At 40.2% G+C, this 27,186-nt stretch overlaps 1 protein-coding gene across 5 annotated transcripts in view; it reads right to left on the reverse strand.

Annotated features, from left to right (window-relative positions):
• Window positions 1–27,186, reverse strand: part of LOC124555709 — a 411,411-nt gene that overhangs the window by 118,339 nt on the left and 265,886 nt on the right. For all 5 annotated transcript variants that reach the window (XM_047129715.1, XM_047129717.1, XM_047129716.1 and 2 more), the window contains one exon: window positions 9,666–9,740. In XM_047129715.1, the coding sequence (XP_046985671.1) occupies window positions 9,666–9,740 (75 nt within the window). The remainder of the gene's footprint in view (window positions 1–9,665; window positions 9,741–27,186) is intronic.

The following is a 27,186-nucleotide window of genomic DNA, read 5'->3' on the forward strand; positions in this document are numbered from 1 at the left end:
CATCTGAGACATCTCATATGCCGAAAAACCAACATCTTTCCTATCCTTGTTTGGAAGCGTAGTTCTTCATTCTTCTGAATTCCCAAGACTTATTTGAAGAAGTCAAATACAATTAATTATGCCAATAAACTGCACACACTGTGTCAAAGTGTCATCTACTCATTTACTGAATTGGCTAGACATTCGACCCAGAGACAGCTTTTAATATGTTTGGTGCTTATGAAACTATCAGCTTTGTATTCCCACCAGAGTCTTTTTATGGATCAGTAGGTAAACATTGTTCCGACTATGTAGTATCTGGAAATGACTAGGGGAATGCCAGGATGATTCCTTAAAAAAAGGTCAACAAAATTCTTACAAATTCTACTACAACTTAAGTGTATCATCCTTTGATGTTTGATGAATATTAAACTCTAATAGTGCTTCCTTTCCTCAGCAGTTAAGAATACTATTCCTATGCAACATGCCATTTCCATTCCACATTTATTTCGCCTTGAAGTCTCCTTCTATTAGTCTAACTATCTAAAAACAACTTATTCTGACTCATACACAAATTTCAAAGAATTTAACTGTACACTTTCCTGCTAAACAATCAACACCACCTCTTCAAAATAATGTAGTGTATTCCTTGACTTGTGAGCCTGAAGAATGCAAATTATTAAAAGTTTTACCTTTCTGCTTCCCATTCTACACCTTCCTCCTGATTGTTTTCTCTCTGCCATTGGAACTTTTATATGCAGTACAAGCTTTGTATCTGGCAGTGATTTAGATTCCTTGGATAACATGGACATGGACATGCCAGAGACACTAAGGCTGTGAGCAGCAGCTGCGGGCTGCTATCTTAAGCAGAGCCACCATCAAGGTACACACATCATGAGGTGCCACCTGGTGGTGACTGACTGCTGCACAGCCTATGGCTTGGGCTCACATTGTGGGTTTCTACTTCTGCACTTTGTAGCTATCCACATTGGGCTCTTGCACTGTCAAATTGACTTAGTTTGTTTCTAGTCTCAAATGGTTACCGATTTGGAACTGTTGTATTGCTATGGCAACTTCACTATGTCCCGGACTTGTTAGCGTCTAATTCACTTCATGAACACAGTCCACTGTGGACTTGTTGGAATGTGTGTTCATTTCACTGTGGTTCTGTGTACCCACTGGCGCAAGTGACAAACACTTTGTACCTACACTACACAGGACAGAAAACCAGCGATGAGGAACATCCTCACCATGCTGTTTCATTTAGTGAAGCATGGATCCTGAGTTTGTCAAGTTGGAGCAGCAGCAGGAACAGTAAACATTGTTGTTTTAGTTTTTCTAAAATCAATAACAGATGACAGCTGATGTTTCCACAAACCCCCTCCCCCTCTACTATTCGCTTCGTTCGATAAGACAAGGTCTATTCACAGTGTTTAAAACTGCACTACCAGACAAGTCAAACAGATGATCTTGAATGCCATTGTGCATTTTTACAGTTGCCTAGTGGTGGATAAATTATGCCCACTGCCAGGGACCCCAGTAGTTTGAAGTTTTCTGAAGTTTACAGTTTGCTGACTGAATGCTGCGGTCACCAAATGTACATAACTGCACTAAGGCTGAAGTTCAATCAGCGTTGTAAGCAAAGTAAAAAGTCCTATGCAGTGTGGGCTGCTGATTTACAAGGATTAGCTTGCAAGTGTTGTTTTGCCTGTCGAAAGTTTGGCACATCTTACGCAGAGTCTCTAATTTAGGACATTACAACTCACCTGGCTCCGGATCATGAGGCTAGTCCAAAGTCTTTAGAAATATTGGAGCCTACTTTGAGTGCTGTGTTAAAAACAGCTAAGGCATGTGAGGTGACTGCTTCAGCATAAGCTCTGGCAATTCTTCTGGTTTCAAGATGGTTAGTAATATTAGATGTAGTCATGCTCTTCTATCAACTGATAACTCTCAGTCAAGGTCACAATCTGGTTCACTGAGCTCTTGTGCATCTGGTAATCTGGTGCCATGGGATTTAGTAGTTAGTCCTTCCTCACCCTCTGCATTGGTAGATGCACAAAAAGACAAAAGTGCTTAGTTCTCTATCAACATGCCCTAAAGGAAGTAATTGCTCCTAAAGAATTTTCCTCCCCATCATACGAGAACCACAGCACAAGTCGTGCCATCAAACCATGCCTGGAGTGTGACCCCCATCATCACTGGCATCACTGCCCATACCGTGATGTCACCTGTTTCGCTTGTCACAAGGCACGACACCTTGAAAGTGTATGCATCAGCTGGAGGGCACCTACTTCAGGTGCTAGCATGCTGCGAGCTATCCTGCCACTGCCAGGGACAACAGCAGACAGGATGCAGCGTATCATGCCGGAACTGGATGTTGATAGGATGATGGTAGACTTTTGGTTGGACACCAGTGGAGCCATGTCCCTTGTTAATGGATACTCTTACTGGCACATTGGCTCCCCACCATCACATGGTCTGGTGGTAAGTGGCAATGTACAATGGCCAGTCGATCCTGCTCCAAGATCAAATAGTGATGTAAGCTACATACAAAAATGTAGCTCAGCAAATAACCTTGCTTGTAGTTAATTCTTGGATGACTACTAACATTTATGGTTTCACTTTCACACTATTTGGGTTTCAAATTCAGGATCAGAGGAACCTAATTTCTAATGTGATTCCATATGCAGGACTGGATGCAATGTGTGAAAATTTCAGACTGTTGTTTGAAACTGAGGCAGTGCTATGAATTTTCAGGCACACACCTCTTTGAAGCATTCAGCAGTGGTGCTTAAGTTTTGTAGAGCTTGTCCAATATTGTTTACCATGTGTGAACAAGTTAAGGCATAACAAGACAGTTTGCAGAATCTTGGTGTTATTTCCCCAGTCTCATCTAGTCAGTAGGTGACAGCTAACAAAACTGTACAAAAGCCTAATAAGTCACTTTAGATCTGTGTTGATTTAAAGTCTACCATTAATGCCCAGACTAATGTTTATTTCTACCCAACCCTGAGGCAAGAGGAACTCTTAGCTAAGTTGGCTGGAGGTCACCATTTTTCAAAAGTTGATCTCACTGACGCATATCTTCAGTCACCTCTTGATGAGCCCATGTAACAGTTTCTGGTAATTAATTTATCATGTTCAGATTGCCATTTGGGGTCACTAGTGTTCCTGGATTTTTTTAAAGGTGTCTAGAACACCTCATTCAGGACATCCCTAACTGTGTCAATTATTAGGATGATTTGTTAGTTACGGGGGACATATGGGAGCAGCACTTGTGTAATTTATGACTGTTGTTTGAGTGGCTGCTGTCAATGTCCTATGTTGTCATCTCACCAAGTGTAGTTTCTTCCAGCCAAGAGTCAAGTATCTGGATTACATAATACGTCAAGACAGACTTACACCCACACACGACCATGTGACTGGCATTATTAATTTATTGGAGCCTAAGAATCTTAAAGAATTGCAGTCTTTTCTGGAAAAAGTCAATTATGATGGCAAGATCATTCCAAATGCTGCTCATATTTCCCACCCACTTAACCAGTTACATAATAAGTGTGCTCTGTTTATGTGGCCAGAGGTGTTTGTGTAACTTAAGAAGTGTCTTACGTTGGGCCCTTGTTTGGTGACTTTCCAGCTGGTAAAAAGGTTTAACACTGGCCACTGATGCATCTGACTGTGGTGTTGGTGCCATCCTGTGGCATGAACTTGCCAACAGCATGGAACAACTTATGGTACTTGTATCTAAGATATTGAATTCATTGCACTAAAATTACACTCAAGAGCCAAAGAAACTGGTACACCTGTCTAATATCGTGTAGGGCCCCAGTAAGCACGCAGAAGCACCACAACATGATGTGGCATGGACTCGGCTAATGTCTGGAGTAGTGCTGGAGGGAACTGACACCATGAATCTTGAAGAGCTGTCCATAAATCCATAAGAGAGTGAGGGGGAGGAGATCTCTTCTGAACAGCACATTGCAAGGCATTCCAGATATGTTCAATAATTTTCATGTCTGGGGAGGCGGAAGTGTTTAAACTTAGAAGAGTGTTCCTGGGGGCACTCTGAAGCAATTCTGGACATGTGGAGTGTCATAGTGTCCTGCTGTAATTGCCCAAGTCTTTCGGAATGCACAATGGACATAATGGATGCAGGTGATCAGACAGGATGCTTACATATGTGAAACCTGTCAAAGTCATATCTAGAAGTATCAGGGGTCTCATATCACTCAACTGCACATGCCCCACACCGTTACAGAGCCTCCACCAGCCTGAACAGTCCTCTGATGACATGCATGGTCCATGGATTCATGAGGTTGACTCCATACTCATACAGTCCATCTGCTAGGTACAATTTGAAACAAGACTCATCTGACCAAGCAACACGTTTCCTGTTACCGAAGTCCAATGTTGGTGTTGATGTGCCCAGGCAAGGCATAAAGCTTTGTGTTGTGCACTCACCAAGGGTACACAAGTGGGCCTTCAGCTCCTAAAGCCCATATCGATGATGTTTTGTTGAATGGTTTGTATGCAGACACTTGTTGATGGCCAAGCATTGAAATCTGAAGCAATTTGCAGAAGGGTTGCACTTCTGTTATTTTGAATGATTCTCTTCAGTAGTCATCGGTCCTGTTCTTGCAGGATCTTTTTCCAGCCACAGTGATATTGGATATTTGATGTCTTATCCGATTCCTGATATTCCCGTTACTCTCATGAAGTGGTCATACAGGAAAATCCCCACTTTATCGCTACCTCAGAGATGCTGTGTCCCATCGCTCATGTGAAGGCTATAACACCATGTTCAAGCTCACTTAAATCTTGATACCTGCCATTGTAGCAGCAGCAACTGATCTGACAACTGTGCCAGACACTTGTTTTCTTATATAGGTGTTGCCGATCGCAGTGCCATATTCTGCCTGTTTACATATCTCTATATTTGAATACACATGACTATACCAGTTTATTTTGCACTTCAGTGTATTTGCAGATTGAAAAAGAGGTTTTGGCCATCATTTATGTTGTGTGGAAGTTACATGTCTACCTCTATGGTACCAAGTTTTAGATAGAACAGCAGAATAGCTGCAACACTGTTAAAGTTGTCAGAGGCTCAGAGAGGAGTTCAATGTGCGACGATAAAAATTTTTGATCATTTTCCCAATAATATAAAATATCTGACAGGTAGCAAAGTAAGTTTTAAATCAAATTTAAAATCATTTCTCCTGGACAACTATTTCTATTCCATTGACAAATTTCTCCTTAAAAGTTGGTATCCAGTAAATAAAATAAATAAACTGGTTTTTAAGTGTAGTTGCACAAGTAGGGATAAAATGATAATGTATTCATTAATGGTAACACTAATCATGTATATACAGGGTGTTACAAAAAGGTACGGCCAAACTTTCAGGAAACATTCCTGACACACAAATAAAGAAAAGATGTTATGTGGACAGGTGTCCGGAAACGATTAATTTCCATGTTAGAGCTCATTTTAGTTTCATCAGTATGTACTGTACTTCCTCGATTCACCGCCAGTTGGCGCAATTGAAGGAAGGTAATGTTGACTTCGGTGCTTGTGTTGACATGCAACTCATTGCTCTACAGTACTAGCATCAAGCACATCAGTACATAGCATCAACAGGTTAGTGTTCATCACGAACGTGGTTTTCCAGTCAGTGCAATGTTTACATATGCGGAGTTGGCAGATGCCCATTTGATGTATGGATTAGCACGGGGCAACAGGTGTGGCGCTGTACGTCTGTATCGAGACAGATTTCCACAACGAAGGTGTCCAGACAGGAAGACATTCGAAGCAATTGATCGGCATCTTAGGGAGCACGGAACATTCCAGCCTATGACTCGCGACTGGGGAAGACCTAGAACGACAAGGACACCTGCAATGGACGAGGCAATTCTTCGTGCAGTTGACAATAATCCTAATGTCAGCGTCAGAGAAGTTGCTGCTGTACAAGGTAACGTTGACCACGTCACTGTAGGGAGAGTGCTACGGGAGAACCAGTTGTTTCCGTACCATGTACAGCGTGTGCAGGCACTATCAGCAGCTGATTGGCCTCCACGGGTACACTTCTGCGAATGCTTCATCCAACAATGTGTCAATCCTCATTTCAGTGCAAATGCACTCTTTACGGATGAGGCTTCATTCCAATGTGATCAAATTGTAAATTTTCACAATCAACATGTGTGGGCTGATGAGAATCCGCACACAATTGTGCAATCACGCCATCAACACAGATTTTCTGTGAACGTTTGGGCAGGCATTGTTGGTGATGTCTTGATTGGGCCCCATGTTCTTCCACCTACGCTCAATGGAGCATGTTATCATGATTTCATACGGGATACTCTACCTGTGCTGCTAGAACATGTGCCTTTACAAGTTCATGCACGATGGAGCTCCTGCACATTTCAGTCGAAGTGTTCGTACGCTTCTCAACAACAGATTTGGTGACTGATGGATTGGTAGAGGCGGACCAATTCCATGGCCTCCACGCTCTCCTGACCTCAACCCTCTTGACTTTCATTTATGAGGGCATTTGAAAGCTCTTGTCTACGCAACCCCGGTGCCAAATGTAGAGACTCTTCGTGCTCGTATTGTTGACGGCTGTGATACAATACGCCATTCTCCAGGGCTGCATCAGCGCATCAGGGATTCCATGCAATGGAGGGTGGATGCATGTATCCTCGCTAACGGAGGACATTTTAAACATTTCCTGTAACAAAGTGTTTGAAGTCACGCTAGTGCGTTCTGTTGCTGTGTGTTTCCATTCCATGATTAATGTGATTTGAAGAGAAGTAATAAAATGAGCTCTAACATGGAAAGTAAGCGTTTCCGGACACATGTCCACATAACATACTTTCTTTCTTTGTGTGTGAGGAATGTTTCCTGAAAGTTTGGCCGTACCTTTTTGTAACACCCTGTATATTCCATTAACTGACTCATTCCACATCATTTCAACAAAAGAATCGTTCAAGCTATCTATGATACATGTAACCAACATTTCTTAGTAACTGCACTTATGACATCCGTTACAGAACTACCATGCAACTCTACAGCCAATGCCCTGTTTCGTTTGCTGTGTGGCTCTGATGCCAATTTTGACAGACATGAAATGCTGTGTTTTGCATTGGACATGAACCAGTGGCACACCGCTGGTGGCAGGCAATGTGGCAGCAGAGAAAAGTTGAGATTTGCTCCTTCGACGGGTGTTGTCCATGGTGTGGCAGGCCCGACTGAACATCTGCCTAAAGATGTGGACCCAGAGTGGTGTCGTTACTTTTCTCTCAGGCACAGACTTAATGTTATGGAAGGATTCATGTTGTTAGTCGCGGGTGACATGGAGTGTCAGGTGGTAGTCCCTCCCACACTCAGGTTCTGCATATTACAACTCGTCCACACTGCACATTGGGGAATGTGCCGAATGAAAGCGTTGGTGCAGTGTCACATGTACTGGCTGGGATAAGATGTTGCTGTTGAATGATAATCTGCAATTGCTATATCTGTGTTTATAACCAGTCAGCCTCTGTACAGCGTTTTAACCTGTGGGTTCACCCTGACCATCCATGGCAAAGAGTACCCACAGATTTTGCCAGCCCCTTCCAGGGAATGGTTGGTTGTTGGTCATTGATGCCCCTTCAATTCTCCATATGGTAGTATGGGTATCTACAACACCCTCCAGGACCATGGTATGGGCCTCATCTACTATCTTTGCTATGTAAGCAGCCCCAGCTACTTTAGTTTCTGCCAATGGACCACAGTTCATGGCCTCAGCATTTCAGGATTTTTTTTATACGTAATTATATCGAGCACCTGACCACCACCCTGTTGCACCTGGTGTCCAATTCAGAAGTTGAGCAGTTGGTCGGTACATTCAAGCTGCTGATGAAAAAATTTTTATGGTGGCAAACTCAATGGATGCACTGCCCAGATTCCTGGGCATGTACCAGTCCACCCTTGTCAAGGGGTGTAACCTGGCCAAGATTTTGCACAGGGACCAATTATGACCCTGTCTGACCTTCCGCATCCAGCAGAGCAGGCTCTGTGCCCCCACTCCCAACCAAATAACCATGTTGACTGTCACATACGGGCATGCATGTTTAGTTGAAATTCCAGGTGGCCAGTGGACCTAGAGAGTCACGGTCGTCAATTGAGGGGTGGGGGGGGCACAGATGTTTGAGGTGGCAGTCAGCCAGAAGCAGCTGGTCTGCCACCGCAATCAACTCTGCCAATCGCACGGCATATCATTCCCAAACCCTCCTCAGGCACTGATGGGGCACCACTACTGGACTTATCCAAAAACCATACCGCCCTCTGGGCTTGCTTCTTTCCCCTCCCCTCCACCCTCTGCCCCAGTGCAAGGCATCGACAGGAGAATAATGACAAGCAGTGGGAGCCAATGCAAGTGGATCCCTGATCTGTCCACACCGTGCACACCTCCTGCTCCACTGCTGGTGCCACCCATTCTGAACTATCATGGGACCGTGCATGTTCTTGGAATGGGGTGCTGATTGAGGATGGCCTGTTGGTGTCACCCCCACCACACGTGACCCAACTTGCACCTCTAAGATCTTTACTGGGCCTCAGTGCCTCAGTCCATGCAATTGATGCCACTTTCCCTCTGGCCATGGAGGACATGTTGTTTGAGCTATTGATGGTGATTCTGGTTTCACCCTCTACCTGTCTTTGACACAGTTGGCATAGGTCAGGCCACTTCACGACCTACATGCTGTTTAAATGAATGAGAGGTTTTGTATCTGAAAGTGATTTGAATTTCCCACCTAGCACAGACATGGACATGTCAAGAGGTACTAAGGCTGCGAGCAGTCGCTGAAGGCTGCCAGAATAAAGCAAGCCACTGCAGAGATATGCGCGTCACATCAAGCCACCTGGTGGTGACTGTCACAGAGCCTGTGACCCAAACTTGAAGTGTGGCTCACTACTTGCTGTACTTGGTCATTGTTTGTATCGCACCAGTTAAGAGCCAAATTGATTCAGTTTGTTCCTGGTCTTGAGTGATTACTGAGTAGGCACAGCTGTATTGCTACACCAACTTCACTGTGTTCTGAATCTGTTAGTGTTTTGCTCATTTCATGAACTCACTCTATTAAGGACATATAGGGACATGTGTTCATTTCCCCATGGTTCAGTGAACCCACCAGAGCAAGTGATGAAAAGTTTGTACCTACGCCACACAGGACAGAAGACAAGCTAAAATAATCTTAATACATCATCTTGATGGTGTACACTTTTACTTAATAGCTGTGGGTATGTGCCTAATACAAAACAAATTACAATTTTCAAGACTTGATATCACCAAGTTGGTTGGTTGGTTGGTCACGAAGTATTTCATGGACCACTTCCACGATGTACTGTATTGACATAGAACACGTCAATTAAATTAATTCTCATTTTACGATGGCTGCATCTTAAGCATTCATGGCTAAGTTCACAGAACAGAAATAAATGTTAAATTCAGTGACAGGAATTAGTATGTGGGGGTTTGGTATGATAAGGTACATGTTTCCAAATAAGAATTTAATCCATGGAGTAAAAAGGATTGCCCAAAATGAATGTATGTCAATAGAGAAAGAGCTTTCTAATTTCTGTTTGTGAATATCTCACAAAATTCATCTATTCATGTTACTAAAGAGTTATTAAAATTTTGTGCACTCACCATCATCAGCTTCTGCTTGAGATGGGGACATAACAGGCTGTTCGTAGTTATCATCACTTTCTTCCCAGGGACTTACTGGAACAAAATTAATATCCATTCCAAAAACTATCAAAATATTTCAAATAAAATATCTTGCACACTGAACATCAAGCATTTCAAAAATGGTTCAAATGGCTCTGAGCACTATGCGACTTAACTTCTGAGGTCATCAGTCGCCTAGAACTTAGAACTAATTAAACCTAACTAACCTAAGTAAGGACATCACACACATCCATGCCCAAGGCAGGATTCGAACCTGCGACCGTAGCAGTTGCTCAGCTCCAGACTGTAGCGCCTAGAACCGCACGGCCACTCCGGCCGGCATCAAGCATTTCCTAATAATACATTTCCACAAAATATATTCAAGGTACTTTACCACCATAATAAAAAGAGACACTTGCAACCACCAAAGCGAATATGAAACTACAGGAAGTGTGTACGCATATCACATGTGTGCACACATACGCATTATTGCTTCATTTTCTCCATTAGTGGGGTAAGAGGGGTAGGGATGCGAAGGAGCAGTAGTACAGGTGAGTAAGGGACCAAAAGACGCAAGAGTAAAAGTAAGATGTGCAACATTGAGACAAAATGTAATGGAAATAGGTTGTATATGGGAAGAGAAAGCTAGTTTCAGGGAAGGAGTGAGAACAAGGAATTAGAACAAGGAAAGGAGGAGCAGCAGAAGTTAGTGGAATATATGAGATTTGAGGGTGGGATGGACATTAACACCAGTGCACTAAATAAGAGCTGCTGGAGGAGAGTATCCAGATGGAATGAGTTGAAAAACAGCTTTTCAATTTAACATCATCATGATAAGTAGCATGCTCAGTAACAATGTCATCAAGTTTACAACTGGGTATCGTTTGTCAATAGTGACTTGTTAACAGGAACACCTGGTTAATGATTCAGGCCATTGTTGCAGCAAATTTGGTAAGTGAGATGGCTACTTCTCATAGACCTGTGTGTTCAACAGATGTTCCTCATTTTTAGAGCACGGCGAAAAGTAGACTTTTTTAGGGCTTGACAAAAAGAAGACAAAGTCCTAATAGGGGGTAAAGTTCAACTGATCCAATTCTTGGTGACCCTCTGCAATATGTAGATGTGGTTGTATGCTGCATGGTCACCAGTTAGCAGTTCAGCATCCACAGGCAGCATGGCTGAAGGTAGGGATATGATGATAGGCAACAGTTATTAGCTATCGAAGTGCTGATATTTTGATGCACGTCTGAGGATTCATAAGTACTAATCAAACATGCAGGAGGACACTCCATGAACAGAAGTGGCTCAAATTATAAACTGTTAACAATGTGCTGAGTTGTGGAGCAATGTTGAGAGGAGTGCCTTAGTCCTACGCTCACAACTAAAGTGACCTCATGGAATCCAGAAACATGAGGGTTGTTGCATTTTGGATGGCTAGGAAGAGCCCCTCTATATGACCTACAAATAGGTTAGTATCACATATGACTGTGCCACAGATTTATTTGAAGATCTAACTGTCATCACACAATATCACTTTTGGTTAGAAATAATCAGTTGGATTTATCAGAGTTTAGAGTCTTTAGGGCATTAGGAAAGTACATTTTAACAGCACCAATGCCATGGATGTGGTGTGGTCGATGGACTGGAAGGTGGTATCAAAAGTGAAAAGCACAGAGCTGCTGGTAGTGGACAGTGGAGGAAATGGAAGTGTAATAATTGTGTGCCGAGATTAGCTTTGGCGGAAGCATCACACAACTTAAGGAGACCATCCTATAGCTGATCACCTGAAACATACTTTCTTTTCATTGAATACTTAATGTCATGCTGAAACATGATAAGAGCAAATATTTAAAAATAGTCTGGGCTACTATTATATCTGGACCTTAAGGAATTCATACTAAGTTTGTGCTCCCTTAGAAATCTGAGTGTCAAATGGTGCAAAGAGGTACATCGAAGTGTTTAAAAGGCTAAAGAATATTTCATTGAAAAATGCATCCATTATTCAAAGGGAGAAGCACAACTAAACTACAGACTGGTTCTTGTAACCGAACTGCTTGAAACTCACAAGAAGAGAGTTTATGCAGGGCTCTGTTCTGAAGACGGTTGCAGAGTATGCCAGACTGGAAACTCATTTTAAGCAATCATGTATGTTTTAAGTGTAATAAAAGTCTATTATTAATTGTTTCAGTATTTCATCAATGTTGTGCAAATGATTCCTGTGTAAGCACAATTTAAATTAAATATTGCATTTCTTTATTAGGAGTCAAATGAAATACTGCCACTATGTTACTAGGCTAGCTTAAGCCTGCCCACACAAACTACTAACTTGAAGGGTTAATAATCATAATTGGGTGTATACAGAAAGCCTCAAAATATTACTTTGTCTGGACACAAAACGACTCCATAATTCACAATGGATTTTGTTCCTTTTGAAGCTAAGCAACATGTGAAACATTAACAACGGTATAATGTGGAGTGGCTAGAGTCCTCTAGCCATGGAGTGTGACATTGATCTTAACATACATTATAAATTTCTGCATCTATAATCCATAAGCCACTTAGAGAACTACAATCATTTCCACCTTTCCTGTCCTAACTGTTAACCCTCAAGTGGTCGCATGGATGACAATAGTCATCCACTCCTCTTCGAATTGCAACCATTAATTTGTTTTGGCAACAATGAGGACCAGCCCCCACGTGTCTGCAGGCGAGGGGTTGAGACATACTGTAGCCACACGTGTCAGCTGAAATTTGTCATTTGCTAAGAGCAGTTGCATTTTCTTTTGCCTAGATGACATATATCATCCACGCAACATTTCACGTAAGTATTTTTGACTTATGTATTCCTTCAGTATTTCACTTACTTAACACTTTTTAGCGCACATTACATCATATTAAAATTTAACTGTATTTATCTATCTTTTTTAGTTATTTTCTTGTTTTATTTCAGTAAAACAAAGTTTCCATTATGGCAAATGCGATTCAGATGAAAATGTGAAAATTCAATCACATAATATAATAAGCCACTTATTGGGGCCAAAAGACAGAGCTAAAGATGGTAAAACAAAAACAGATGCATTGCGACTATTTGTTGATGATGGAATAATCAGTATCATTACAAAAAGATACAAATCTGTATATTCAGAAAATTAAGAATAATTTCTCCAGAGACAGGAATGCTCGTCTCACAGATGAAATTGAAATTAATGCCCTGATTGGAATTATTTTCCTTATTGGTTCTCGTCATTGTAGCAGAACAAGTACTCAAAAATGGGATAACTCCAAAGGATGTGGAATAGAAACTTACTACACTACTGGCCATTAAAATTGCTACACCAAGAAGAAGTGCAGATGATAAACAGGTATTCATTTGACAAATATATTTTACTAGAACTTTCATGTGATTACATTTTCACGCAATTTGGGTGCATAGATCCTGAGAAATCAGTACCCAGAACAACCACCTCTGCCCATAATAACGGCCTTGATATGCCTGGGCATTGAGTCAAACAGAGCTTGGATGGTGTGTAAAGGTACAACTGCCCATGCAGATTCAACACGATACCACAGTTCGTCAAGAGTAGTGACTGGCGTATTGTGACGAGCCAGTTGCTCGGCCACCATTGACCAGACGTTTTCAATTGGTGAGAGATCTGGAGTATGTGCTGGCCAGAGCAGCAGTCGAACATTTTCTGTATCCAGAAAGGCCCGTACAGGACCTGCAACATGCGGACGTGCTCTATCCTGCTGAAATGTAGGGTTTAACAGGGATCGAATGAAGGGTAGAGACACGGTTCGTAACACATCTGAAATGTAACGTCCACTGTTCAAAGTGCCGTCAATGCGAACAAGAGGTGACCAAGATGTGCAACCAATGGCACTGCATGCCATCACACCACGTGACACGCCAGTATGGCGATGACGAATACACACTTCCAATGTGCGTTCACCACGATGTCGCCAAACACGTATGCGACCACCATGATGCTGTAAACAGAACCTGGATTCATTCGAAAAAATGACGTTTTGCCATTCGTGCACCCAGGTTCATCATTGAGTACACCATTGCAGGCACTCCTGTCTGTGATGCAACGTCAAAGGTAACCGCAGCCATGGTCTCCGAGCTGATAGTCCATGCTGCTGCAAACGTCGTCGAACTGTTCGTGCATATGGTTGTTGTCTTGCAAACGTCCCCATCTGCTGGGATTGAGACGTGGCTGCACGATCCGTTACAGCCATGCGGATAAGGTGCCTGTCACCTTGACTGATAGTGATACGAGGCCATTGGGATCCAGCACGGCGTTCCATATTACCCTCCTGAACCCACTGATTCCATAGTCTGCTAACAGTCATTGGAAATTGACCAACGCAAGCAGCAATGTCGTGATACGATAAACCGCAATCACGATAGGCTACAATCTGACTTTTATCAAAGTCAGACACGTGATGGGTATGCATTTCTCCTCCTTACACGAGGCATCACGACAACGTTTCACCAGGCAACACTGGTCAACTGCTGTTTGTGTATGAGAAATCGGTTGGAAACTTCCCTCATGTCAGCATGTTGTAGGTGTCGCCACCAGTGCCAAACTTGTGTGAATGCTTTGAAAAGCTTATCATTTGCATATCACAGCACCTTCTCTTCCTGTCGGTTAAATTTTGCGTCTGTAGCACGTCATCTTCGTGGTGTAACAATTTTAATGGCCAGTAGTGTATTTATCAATGAGTGAGCATAGGTTCATTTTCTGATGTGGTACCTCTGCTTTGATGACTACAGCACAAAAGCAGACAGAAGAAAATCAGACAAGCTAGTGCCAATTCGTGACCTTATGGAACAATTTATAAAGAACTTTCAGCATTATTTCACACCAGGTGAATACCTCACAGTTGATGAACAACTGCTTCCTTTTAGGGGGAAGTGTTCCTTCTGACAGTTTATTCCAAGCAAACCTGTCAAATATGGAATAAAGATATTCACACTAGTAGATTGTAGAATGATGCACACAATGAATTTAGAAGTTTACTGTGGAAAACAGGAATGAGGGCCTTATTTAGTCAGCAGTGCTGGAAAAGATGTCCTCTGCCTTGCCAAACCAATTTATAGCTCTAATAGGAATATTACTGGTAATAATTCATTTACCAGTATTCCTCTGGTGGAACCATTACTTGGAAGAAAAAAAATAAATAAAAAATAAAAGGGAGCTGCCAAAAAAGTTCCTACCAAATAAAAAGAAGCAACTGAATACTTCTGTTTTTGGTTAAAAAATAAATAAATAAGACTCCTGTTTCGTACACCCAAAGAAAAAAACAAATCCATGATTCTGGTATCTTCAATGCACGAGGATGATTCAATTGATGTATCAACTGGAGACAAAAGAAAACATGAAATTGTCACTTTTTACAATAAGCAAAAAGTTGTTGTTGATGTGGTGGATCAGCTTTGTGCAAACTATTCAGTGGCGAGGAACACAAGGAGATGGCCTGCTGTTATTTTCTTCGATCTTCTGAACTTGTCTAGGATACACGCACAGTGCATATAATCAGTGAATAATGGCTATAAAGCAGTAAAACGAGATGATTTTATAGAATCATTTTGCTGGGAGCTGATTTCACACCAAATACAACAATGTGTCAAAAATCCTCAGGTGCCAGTTGAAATTAGGAAAAAAAGGTGATCTTTTACTTGAGACAGAAGAACCAAAATTCAGTCAAAATGAACACTGGCCTGCAGGTGCAAGGGGGAGATGCCAGATCTGTGGTCGAGCAAAAAATAAAACTACAAGAAGGTTGTGCTCGAAGTGTCTAGATTGGGTATGCCCAGATCATTGTTCCGACATGTTTAACGACTGTTTTGAATGATTTTATTTTTGTTTATTAACTTTCTCAAATGGAACTGATATATGGTTAAAATTACATTTGTAAAGTATGTTGTAAAAGTTTGCGAAGTTTGTGTATTTCACTTTTGTGTTTGTACTTATTTTTATACAAACTAAGATTCATAATTAAAAAATAAACCATTTTAATGTATATTTTGTTTTTTGGAGCTCATATTATGGCAATAATACATATTAATAGAAATAAAAATACATTATATAATCATATACAACAGATAAACTCAGTGGATGACTACTGTCATGAATTCGACCTACTGTGTAACTTCTTTAGGTGTGACCACTGGAAGCTTAAGGATGACTGGGGAGAACTACAATTATGCAGACAGGACCCAACATAAGACATGTAGAACTAGAACAGAAGTGTTGTGTCTGCTCATCATGACCTGTGGCTGTGGCACTTTATGATGTTTAGTGTCTTTCTGCAAACCTTAGTTGCTTCAAACATGCTGATTTGGAAAGGGAAGGACCATACTGAATTCACTTCAAATTTTTAAAAATTTACTTCCATTCAGAATTTCCGTAGATTATAAAAGCAGAGAGAGAGAGAGAGAGAGAGAGAGAGAGAGAGGAGGAAGAAAATAAGGCAAACAAAATATTTTCTGTAGCACTTCTTGGACAAATATAAAAATGGCTGGATGCAGAATTTGGATAATAAGGGGCAGATTTTAGGAGAGGTAGGTCATGCACGGAACAAATCATCAATCTGAAGTTGATAGTACAAGAAAGAACTTTGGTACATTTGCTGGACTAGTGTACATTTGCAGATTTTAAAAATCCTTATGAGTCTATGAACTTTATTCCAAACCATGGAAAAAGTGGCACAGACAAAAAAACAGAGGAGCTCTTCAAATAAACACTAACAAATACAAAACCTAAAGTAAATTTTATTGGAGAAATTTCAGACTCATTTGAGATTCAGAAAGGAGTTATACAAGGTGATGGACTATCTTCAGTCTTGTTCAACTATGTTCCTGAAAAAGTTATGAGACAATGGAAGAAGAAATTGACAGAAACTAATTTCAGAAGTGGAATATAAATTGGGTGTACAATGGATAGAGGTAATGACAAACACCAAAACAGCACTGTCACAATTAAGCACAAATAATGGAATCTCAGAAGAACAGACAAATTTTTGTATCTAGGAGATGGAAGAGAAAAAGAAATCACCAAAGCAAAATTACTTATGACAAACTTATCATTTAACTTCACAAAAGAGGGTTGCAATAAAAAAATTCATTCTTCAGAAAAGCAAAAATTCATCCTTAAAACACAGTAATTCGGCCATAATGCACAAAGACACTAAAAATACTAATTTTATGATCAACATAAAAAAAAAATAAGAAAAGAAAGATTTTGAGAAAGAAACATTTTAATTAATTACTTCAAAGTATATAATTGTATAGAAAATATTACAGAGAAAATTAGGAGAATGGTAACATTGTGCAGGAACATTCAAAGAATGAGTGCTAGCCAACTGACTAGAAAAATTGTACAGCATTTTAGAAAATTGAAATGGAAACTGGCTTAGAAAGGTGCACACGACCTACAACAAATTGGCCTAAGTCAGAAAGAAATTTAACTGAGCAAAATATAAAAACCAATTTAAGACACAAGCGGCTTAAAAATACAGGGAAGAAACAGTCCACTCTGACTTGAAAATCAAAGCCTCTTCATTCTGAGAGCTTCCCTCACAGATCTTCAGGTTTTCTTATTATGTAGCATATAAAGTGAGATTTGCCAAACATGACTGACAACACTTGCAGTGCCTGTCTCTTCACACCCTTTTCATCTGCTGAATTTCCTTCCTAGGTTGGTGACATACATTGTGTATCCTTCCTCCCTGGAGTGTTCATGTCCAGCGCTAAGGACATTCCATGTGAATGCAGAGCACAGACCCATAATATTATACTGTGGGATATAACTTTGAAAGTATGCAAAGTAAATAAGCTTTTGTCTTTCAGTGTCTTAGCCAGAGGACATTATTCTTATAATGAAGATTGTAACATTCAGATTTTGCACCAGATCCTGAGAGGACTTTTTGCCAGTCCTCAGAATTTGAGCATTCCACTTCCTTACTGTTTTACCACAATATGACATTAAATTTCACTACTTCAAGTCTTCCATGTCAGAAACTGTAAGTAGTCTGCCTTGCAACAGTTAAGTGCACATCCGTTTTCTGTAATATTATTGAATGTTGTTCACTACCTCATTTGCTATATGATTAACACTGTTTTCCACTTGTTTCGCAACATCGCTTGTGTCACCTGCAAACATACACATATCTAAATCAATTGTCATCTTTACAGACAGATGACTGACATATCATTTACCATGAAAAGCAATGATCCCAGAACCCCAAAACAGAGCCCTGTGGCACCATACACTTTACAGCACATTATAAGATTCTGATCTATTCTCTGTTTGTTGACACTGGATCACTTTTTTCCCCCCTTGGTATGAAATGAATCATTATTTGACTTTCCTCATAATTCTGTAATGTTCCAACTTATGTTAAGTATAGCATGGTCCACAAAAATAAATGGTTTTGTTTCCTCAAAATATGGCACCTGCTATCCTAAACTTAACATTTAGCACTGCAAGTGTCTTACATACAGAAAATATTTGCATATTCTGTTGATACTCTTTCTCAAAGCCAAGTTACACATCTGCCAACAAATTGTCTGGACAATAAAACCCCAGTTAACCAAACTTAGCTCAACTGAAACCCTAGTTACCTGAGGGGGAAAAAAAGACCGTACTCATGGAAATAATTCAAGGTGAAAGTGCACTTGCTGCAGTTAGTTGGGAGAGGTGAATGCTTGACCTTGAGTAACATCCCCACCAACTGACTCAGCTGTCCCAACAAAGCTACACTGCCCACTATAGTGAATTTGAGTGATTGTTTCTACAAATAATACTCTACAGCATTGGCCCCTTAATGAGCTTTCATTTATCATGAATTTCTCACCCAGTGCAAAGTCACAAGTGACTACAAAAAAACACAGGTGACTCCTGTATATAAGGAAAGAAAAAGAACAGACCCACAAAATTACTGACTAATATCTTTAACAGTGGTTTTCTGCAGAATTCTTGAACAGTTTCTCAGCTTGAATATAATAAATATCCTCGAGACAAAAAGCCTTCTGTCCACTAATCAGCATGGTTTTAGAAAGAACCTATCATCCAAAACTTGGCATGCCCTTTTCTCAAACTATATCCTGGAACCATGGGTGAAAGGCAACAGGGAGGCTCCATATTCTTAGATTTCTAACAAGCATTTGATACAGTGCCCCACTGCAGACTGGTAATGAAGGGGCAAGCATATGGAATAGGTTCCCAAATATGTGAGTGGCTCTATGACTTCATAAGTAACAGAACCCAGTACCTGTCCTCAATGGCAAGTATTCATGAGAGACAAGGGTATTTGGCAGACACAGTGAGTAGCATTCTTGGTGTGATTAATTCCATGTAGGTCTAAATGTAGAAAAATGTAAGCTGATGGAGACGAGTTGGAAAAACACACCTGCAATGTTCAAATACAGCATTAGCCGTGTGTTGCTGGACACAGTCACGTCGATTAAATATCTGGGCATAATGTTGCCAAGTGATATGAAATGGAATGGGTATGTAAGGATTATTGTATGGAAGGCAAATGGTTGCCTTCAGTTTACTGGAAGATATTTAGGAAACTGTGGTTCATCTGTAAGGAAGACCATGTGTAGGAAACTACTGCGACATACTGTTGAGTGCCACATGAGTATTTGGTATCTGTACCAGATTGGATTGAAGGAAGACATCGAAGAAATTCAGAGGTGGGCAGCTATATTTGTTACCAGTAGATCTGAACAATATGCAAGAGTTACACATATGCTTTGCAAACTCCAATATGAATCCCTGTAGGGAAGGCAACATTCTTTTTGTGGAATACTATTGAGAAAATTTAGAGAACCGGCACTGGGAAGCTCGCTGCAGAATGATTCTACTGCCGACAATCTAAATTTTGTGTAAGGACCATGAAGATAAGAGAAATTAGAGTTCATGCAGGCACATATAGACAATAATTTTTCCCCTCACTCTATTTGAAAATGTTACAGGAAAGGAAATTCTTAGTAGTGGTACAGGGTAACCTCCATTATGCACCACACGGTGGCTTACAGAGTATGTATGCATGTATATGCAGAATGTAGATGCAGATATGACCTCCACCAGGGAGGTATCAGTGTCATCCTGGTGTGTGAAGTAAATGTCCATCAGTACCCAGGGAAGAGCCTCGGTCCACTGGCCCCCATGGCACATAAGGGCAGCTTTCAAAGTACAATGTCAGCGTTTGAAGAGACCATTGCTTTGTTGGTGGCATGTGGAGGTACAGTACCGACAAATGGAACAGATATTACATAGTTCATTGAACAAAGCCAATTCAAATTTCTGACCTGGATTGGTGCTCATAGAGGCCAGGAAACCAATACAAGAGATCCAATTATTGACGAAAGCCCGGCCATCAATTCTGCTGCAATGTCTCTAAAGAGTTCAGTCTCTATGCACCACATGATGCCATCAATGACCAAGAGTATGTATTAGTAGCCTTCAGACTTGGGTAGGGCCTTATCAGATTGAGGAGTACAGGTTGAAAGCATCCTTTTGGTATCTCAAACTGACCAAATGACAGCTTGTGTTATGTCCCACTCTCTTTAGTTGACAGGCCACACATTCATGTGTTCACCCTATGTAACCAACTGCTACATTAGGCCACACAAAGCATTCCATGACAAGTCATGTCAATGGGCAAATGAAAAGGTGTGACAAGTTGTGAAACTATTCAAAGATGAATTTCTACAATTACTTGGGTACAAAGAGTAAGGTGCAGTTTTGTGAAATGCCACTAAAGATTTGTTAATTTTGCCCAGAACTGGGTAACATTCCAGCCATAAGTTGGTCATGCTATCGATGAGTAAATACATGAGTTGTTGATATTGTAGCTGTGCCTCTGCAAATTTGCTGTAGTCTATCTGTGCAGAGAGGATGTTGATGCATGAGGGGCAGTTCGTGACAATGTTTTTCAAGGCATGCAGGTGTCTAACATCAGTAATGAGCTGTGCTGTATAATCGAGGGGGTTGAATCATTGAGGGCACATATCTGTCAAAGGATAACAGATCGAGTTTGCTAAAGCTCAATGGTCAGTGACAATGTCAAGTGGTCGGCCTCACAGTGTCTTTGAACTGACAAACCTCTTAGTACACTGCAAGTAGTTCATGACTGCAGAGCAACTACTTGCACTGTGCAGCAGGAAGTAAAGTGGAGAAGCTGCTGTATGCCTGCCACTTCTTGTTGCAGAACTGCTCCAATAGTGAAGTAACTCATGTCGACAGTACTCGTGAGATGAGTATGTGGAAGTGACTGTGCCAATGTCGTGGCTTGCATGAGACAGTCCTATTTGTTTGAATGCATGCTACACCTGAGGGATCCACTCTAGCTTATGTTCACTGGTAGTATTCTTGTCTGCGAGAACTTTTGTGAGTAGTTCCTTATTGGTGGCTGCATGAGAGAGACGGCACCAACAGAAATTACCATATTTACCTGAGCATCACATGACTCCCTTTTTTAAGATGCTCCTTGAGTGAAAAAAAATATATTATGTCTAATCAAAATTGCAAACTCATATTGACATAAGGCATCTACTTAAAAAATTACCATTACACCTATTCAAAACTTAGTCATTTGTTCATTGTCTACATTCTGATAAGACAAGGACTGATAAAATGAACAGAAAGATTTTTTTACATTAATTTTTATCTTTACTGCCTTTTTTGTTTACTTAGCCTGCCATCTGTGGTATCACTAGTTTTAATCATCATCATCATCATCATAACAAGACAGCTGTGGAACTTACACCTTTGTTGTTACAAATATTTGGCTACGTCCTCAGAGTATGTTGTGATTGAGTTTGTGGTGACAGTGGGACCTGAGAGCACACATAACGAACTTCCTTCTATACTGCTATGAGAATGTAACAATGTCTTTTGCTTCCAAACATATCGTCTGCCTACCACTCTCTCACTGGTTGTGTTGAACTAGCAGCTGACACACCCCCTATCATTCCCTTCATACCTCACGGGGAATATCAACAACATTACTGTGCAAAGTACGGAAGCACATCACTAGCCCCAATCTGGACTTTGAGCATCTCGTGCAGAAATGTCTGATATTGTTAAGTATGTGTCTAATTTTAAAGTCTTTTGATTCCAAGTACAAATGGATTTGAGCACACTGCAGTTTAAACATGGTACATGTTCATAAAAGGCCAAAGTATGCAGTACACATATCCATGGTTAGCAACACCATGAAATCTGTTGCCTGGTCACTGCTCCCCACCCCATGGTCATTGTAGTTATCTGAAATGGTGCACTGTTCCTGCCTTGAACCCATCCAAAGTGCTGCACTTGAGCAATAGTGAAACATGCACTGCATTATCTTCTAGGGTACAGGTCATATGTAAGTATGGCAACTAATACATAAATCAAAGATCACAATCACTATTCAGTTCAATTCTGGAACTTTTGCTTGTTCTGCAATCTTGTGATGTCTGTTGGTACTATCTCCACCATGGGTCTTTCCACTGTACTTTATTCTTATGCTAACAATTGCAGTTAGTTGAATGTGATTTAGTTAGTTTGTTAGACATTTAATTCTGAATTAAATTTCTTCTCTCTCTCTCTCTCTCTCTCTCTCTCTCTCTCTCTCTCTCTCCATCTTAATGTCACCATCTTGCTTCAAAGCTGCTGACTTTTTCACTAGTATTCTAATACGTGAACAGTGACCAAATTTCTCATTTTCAACCCACTTTGTAAATCATCACAGTTTCTCAAACCAAATAGAATATGGTTCCGAATCAAGCAGTGGTTTCTGAAAGACGAGATTTTCATCTTTGAATGTTACATTTACTTACAAAGAACATAAATGTATGATATGTATCCGTATCCCTACATGCATGAGAACTTTTGTTGCAGACCTGTTCAGATATAACAAAACCTTGTAAGTTGATAGAATTTAACGTTATTTCCTCCTTTGTTTCACAAAATTGACTCATCTGAAGTATGTGGAATAAATTTGTAAGAAAGCTTAACAGCCAAAGCTTCCACTGTAAATGTAAGATGACTCTTGTATCAATGTATTAAACAATCTAAAAAGTGCTGGCAAGTCGATAGACACACAAACAAACACAAACATACACATGAAATTCAAGCTTTCGCAACAAGCTTGTGTCTGTGTACGTGCAGATGGATATGTGTGTGTGTGTGCGAGTGTATACCCCTTTTTTCCCCCTAAGGTAAGTCTTTTCGCTCCCGGGATTGGAATGACTCCTTACCCTCTCCCTTAAAACCCACATCCTTTCGTCTTTCCCTCTCCTTCCCTCTTTCCTGATGAGGCAACAGTTTGTTGCGAAAGCTTGAATCTCATGTGTATGTTTGTGTTTGTTTGTGTGTCTATCGACCTGCCAGCACTTTCGTTCGGTATGTCACACCATCTGTGTTTTTAGATATATTTTTCCCACGTGGAATGTTTCCCTCTATTATAAACAATCTAAAAACATTGACATGAGGAGAAATAATTTAATCTAATAATATAAGATGATCCCATGTTTTTCCAAATGATGAATTTGGGAAAAAAATCCTTGTCTTATAATTAGTAAATAGAGTAATCACGCCTGGGAAATGATGTAACTCATGGAAGTCCTGTGGTAGTGGCAGTAGGCGGATGAGGTCATTTTGCTCTGGAGTAGGGCGAATACAGCTGCATTGATGACATGTCCAGGCTGTTGAAGTTGGCATTTGTCATAATTAATCACTACACCATTGACAGCGAGCACATCAAGAATTTGTTTAAGATGCAGTTTATGCACTTCCTGAGTAGGGGAGAAGATGAGAATGTCATCCAGGTAGGAATAGCAAAATGGAGGTCTTAACAGAACACTGTCAATAAACTGCTGCCAAGTTGTGTTCTTGAGGCTGTATGGCATATATAAAAATTTGTATAAACCAAAAGGTGAGATAATCCCAGTTCTATAAATGTCCTTTGCACTCCTCAGTATCTGGAAGTATGCATTCTTACAGTCTAAGATGCTGAAAATTGTGATGGTGGCAAGGTAGTGGGTGAAGTCTTGTATGTTGAGTATAGCGCAACTGTCAATAGCTGTGTAGGCATCAAGAGCTCTATAGTCTCACAAGTGTTAGCAGCCTTGGCACAGATCACACACACTTAAATATTAAGCTAATGAAGATAAGCAGTTGATTCTATAATAACTGTTAATTAAGTTAACATTACACCATAAGGAAGTTATTTAAAGCCTATTCCATATTGTCTATTGAAGGTTGCACTCATTCCAAAGTATTTCCTGGACAAAAAAAGACCTAAGGGCCAGTTTCCACGTACTTGAGGTGTACGTTTCCATACAAATTTAAGACATTTGTGTAAGTATGAAATGAAGAATTTGAGTTGTTTTTGTCATATATATATTTAGTAGTGCCGTATATACTCTGGGGATTAAAAGTTTATTTCTTTTCAAAATACATTGAGTCAATATCGTGCATATGCGATCTTAGGCCTAATTTTTCAGGTATACAGGTTTTGAGCTTTAACATTATTTTAAGTGCATTACATTATTACATTAACAGTATACACATACATATTATCGGTGAAGAAACAATAACAACATAAGTGGCAAAATAAGAATTTTACACGAAAGACAAAAAACTGTCTAAAATGCCTAATACATTTCACAGCGGCGCTAAATTTGCATCGTAGCACTACAAGGAAATGCTGGATCAAATAAAAATGTGAAAAATACGCTTTAGAAAGCTTAATTACGGCACATATGCGGAACTGTCTTGGCATTGATGCCAAGATCTGTTACTTACATGGTATTTGTTTGTCAGTCTCCCAGGATGACTTGACACATTTACATTGGTATTTGGTGCTGAGAAAGCTAATAAGAACACGTTTTGGAGCATTAAGATTTCATAGAAACTTTTTAAATAAATATACTGTTTACATAGTTCCGATAATGTCTGCACATTTCTTCAAGAAAAATGCTAAACGTCACTCAAAGCAGCAACAGAGAATTATACTACACTGATACTCATCGCACAGTTACCTACATGATAATTTTCAATCATAAGGAATGTTGTCATAATAACTATGACAATCTTTAGGAAGAACAGATTTAAGTTGTTGTAAATGATCCCATTTGGATTTCTTGATTTTCAGTCTTTCCTTGTATAGTTTCGGGAAGCAAACATCTCCAAGAATTTTCCTCGGACACCTTGGTAATTCTTGCCACCCCTCGTTGAAAGAGCACTTGTAGTAAATAATACCATTTAGGCAATACTGTAGCGCCCTCAGATTGGTAATTGTAGGCTCATTTTTTATAGCTCTTCAAGGCCTAATTGAGTCGTACAGCCACGAACTTTTCTCTGTGTAGTTGATGAAAAAGGAATTATCTAGGTAATGGACTTCATATGGCTGTGACTTTTTTCCTCGCTGTTTAGATATCATAGTGTATTGGCTAGGAAGTGCAACTTCACATCCTTTAAGCTTACACTCAATGGCACAGTGAACTGAGTCACATTCCATCTGAGTATGGCCTTTCTTCAAAAACTTTTGTGTAATCAATACTCCAGTATCAATTGCTAATCATAAAACAGCATTTGATAATATCACATTTCTGTTCTAATATGTGCAGCTGTCAGAATACAGAATGACTTGAACGGGATTTTCCTTAATCGTTCTGGATTGGGTCTCCACGATACATGAGGCAAAACATGATGCAACCAAATCACCTTGTGTTTCATCGAACCAGTAACATACTGCATCACAACTTTCTAAACTATACATTGTAAAGTTATGAACAGCCAATTTTGTTTTATAATAAACTGTGCTTGCACTTAAAAATGGAGCTACTTCCATGGCCTGTAAGTCCATTGTGAACACTGAGCAGAGCTTCTGTTGGGATTCTTTCTTGTCAGCATCTTTCTGCATCATTGCCTGCTCTTTCCATTCTGTGTGTTGCTTCCACACATCTTCACTCAAGTTACCAAGCCTGTAACTACAACACGAGTTGCACTGGTCTTTCTTGGGGGAAAATCAAGTTGAAGGTAGCCTGACTTAATGGTGAAACCTTCTCCGCATGTCATTTTTCCACATAGAGTCCACACAGCTGTTGTTTGGATTGTATAATAGGCTCAAGGTACAATTTCGAGGAGGATTTCCTGCAGTAATGCGACAGAAGTTTCGGAAGAGAGTCCAGGAATTCTTTCATGAAGGTTCTCTCATCTTTCTTCTTCATCTGTTTGATTCAGTCGTGATGATTCTCTATCAGGACTCATCCCATGTGTGGAATTGCCCAGCCAATATCGGACAGTCCATTCTTTAATCCCAAGAGTATTGAGAAACATCTTTTTGCATACTTTATGTTTCCCCAGCTCATTTTTCAAATGATAAATGAGCGTCCCTTTTCTCCTGGATTCACCATTGTTCTTCCCTGGAGATTTGGTTGGAATTATGTCCACAAGGTTGATAATGTAAACCTTCCTCTGATCCCATGACATCATTTCCCAAAATGTGTTAAATACTGCCTGCCTATCATCAGCAGAAAACTGATGACGCTTCCTTTGAACGGATTTCTGGCACTTCATCAAAGTACATGTTGGACCTAATTTTTGTGCCTCTCTTGGAGTATTATGAGTGCTTTTACCACTTCGACTTCTTTTGTATCCAATATATGCCTGTCCTCGCATTCTCAGAATTTTATTGGCATTTTTCTTCCAATCTTCAGGATGTGGTTTAGACTGTCACTGCTTACGACACCAAAAAAATCTTAGGCTTCACTGTCAGCATCATTATTGCTCCCATGATCTTCTGATAATTTATCCAGAGTGTTTGGCAAACAACGAGCACCATCGCATAGCAATGAGTGTGAAGTACTGTCGTCTCTAGTGGAAACTGTGACTGTGGTTTCATTTTGAGCATTGTTGGATACAGCCACTAAAGTTTCTAGATGGAAAAATATTTATAAATTAATTTATGCAGAGAAATATGAAGCTCAAATTCATGTATTTATGAGAACGACGGCATCAGTAATACATTAACAATAATCCCAAGAAAATTTACCTGCATCATTAGATGTGGTGCTACTAATATTCGAAGGTGAATAATAAAACAATTTTCTTACCACTGTCAGTCACTCTCAGGAATGATTCTCTGCTTTCATGAGCTGATTTCAGGTGGGAAACAATTTCTTCTTCAGTAAAAAGATCATCATCTATATCACTGTCCATTATCACGAATGAAGTTACAAGCATGGAACCACCTTTGAGCACTGTTAAATAAGTAATAAAGCAGTAACAATGTGCTATGGCTGCGCGCACTTTTGTATTTACGCGGTATTGTTTACAGTATCCATAGGTTGTAGATATGCGATATTTAACTCTCTACAGTTCCGCGGTATTGCGATCTAATAAAAATCAGCAGTTTGTCAGTTACGCGATATTATTTCCTCATCGACGATATATTAGTGTTCCACATAGCTTTTGTGACTCTTGTGTTCTGCAGT

This window comes from Schistocerca americana, chromosome X (assembly GCF_021461395.2).
Source record: "Schistocerca americana isolate TAMUIC-IGC-003095 chromosome X, iqSchAmer2.1, whole genome shotgun sequence".
NCBI classification, from domain to species: Eukaryota; Metazoa; Arthropoda; class Insecta; order Orthoptera; family Acrididae; genus Schistocerca; species Schistocerca americana.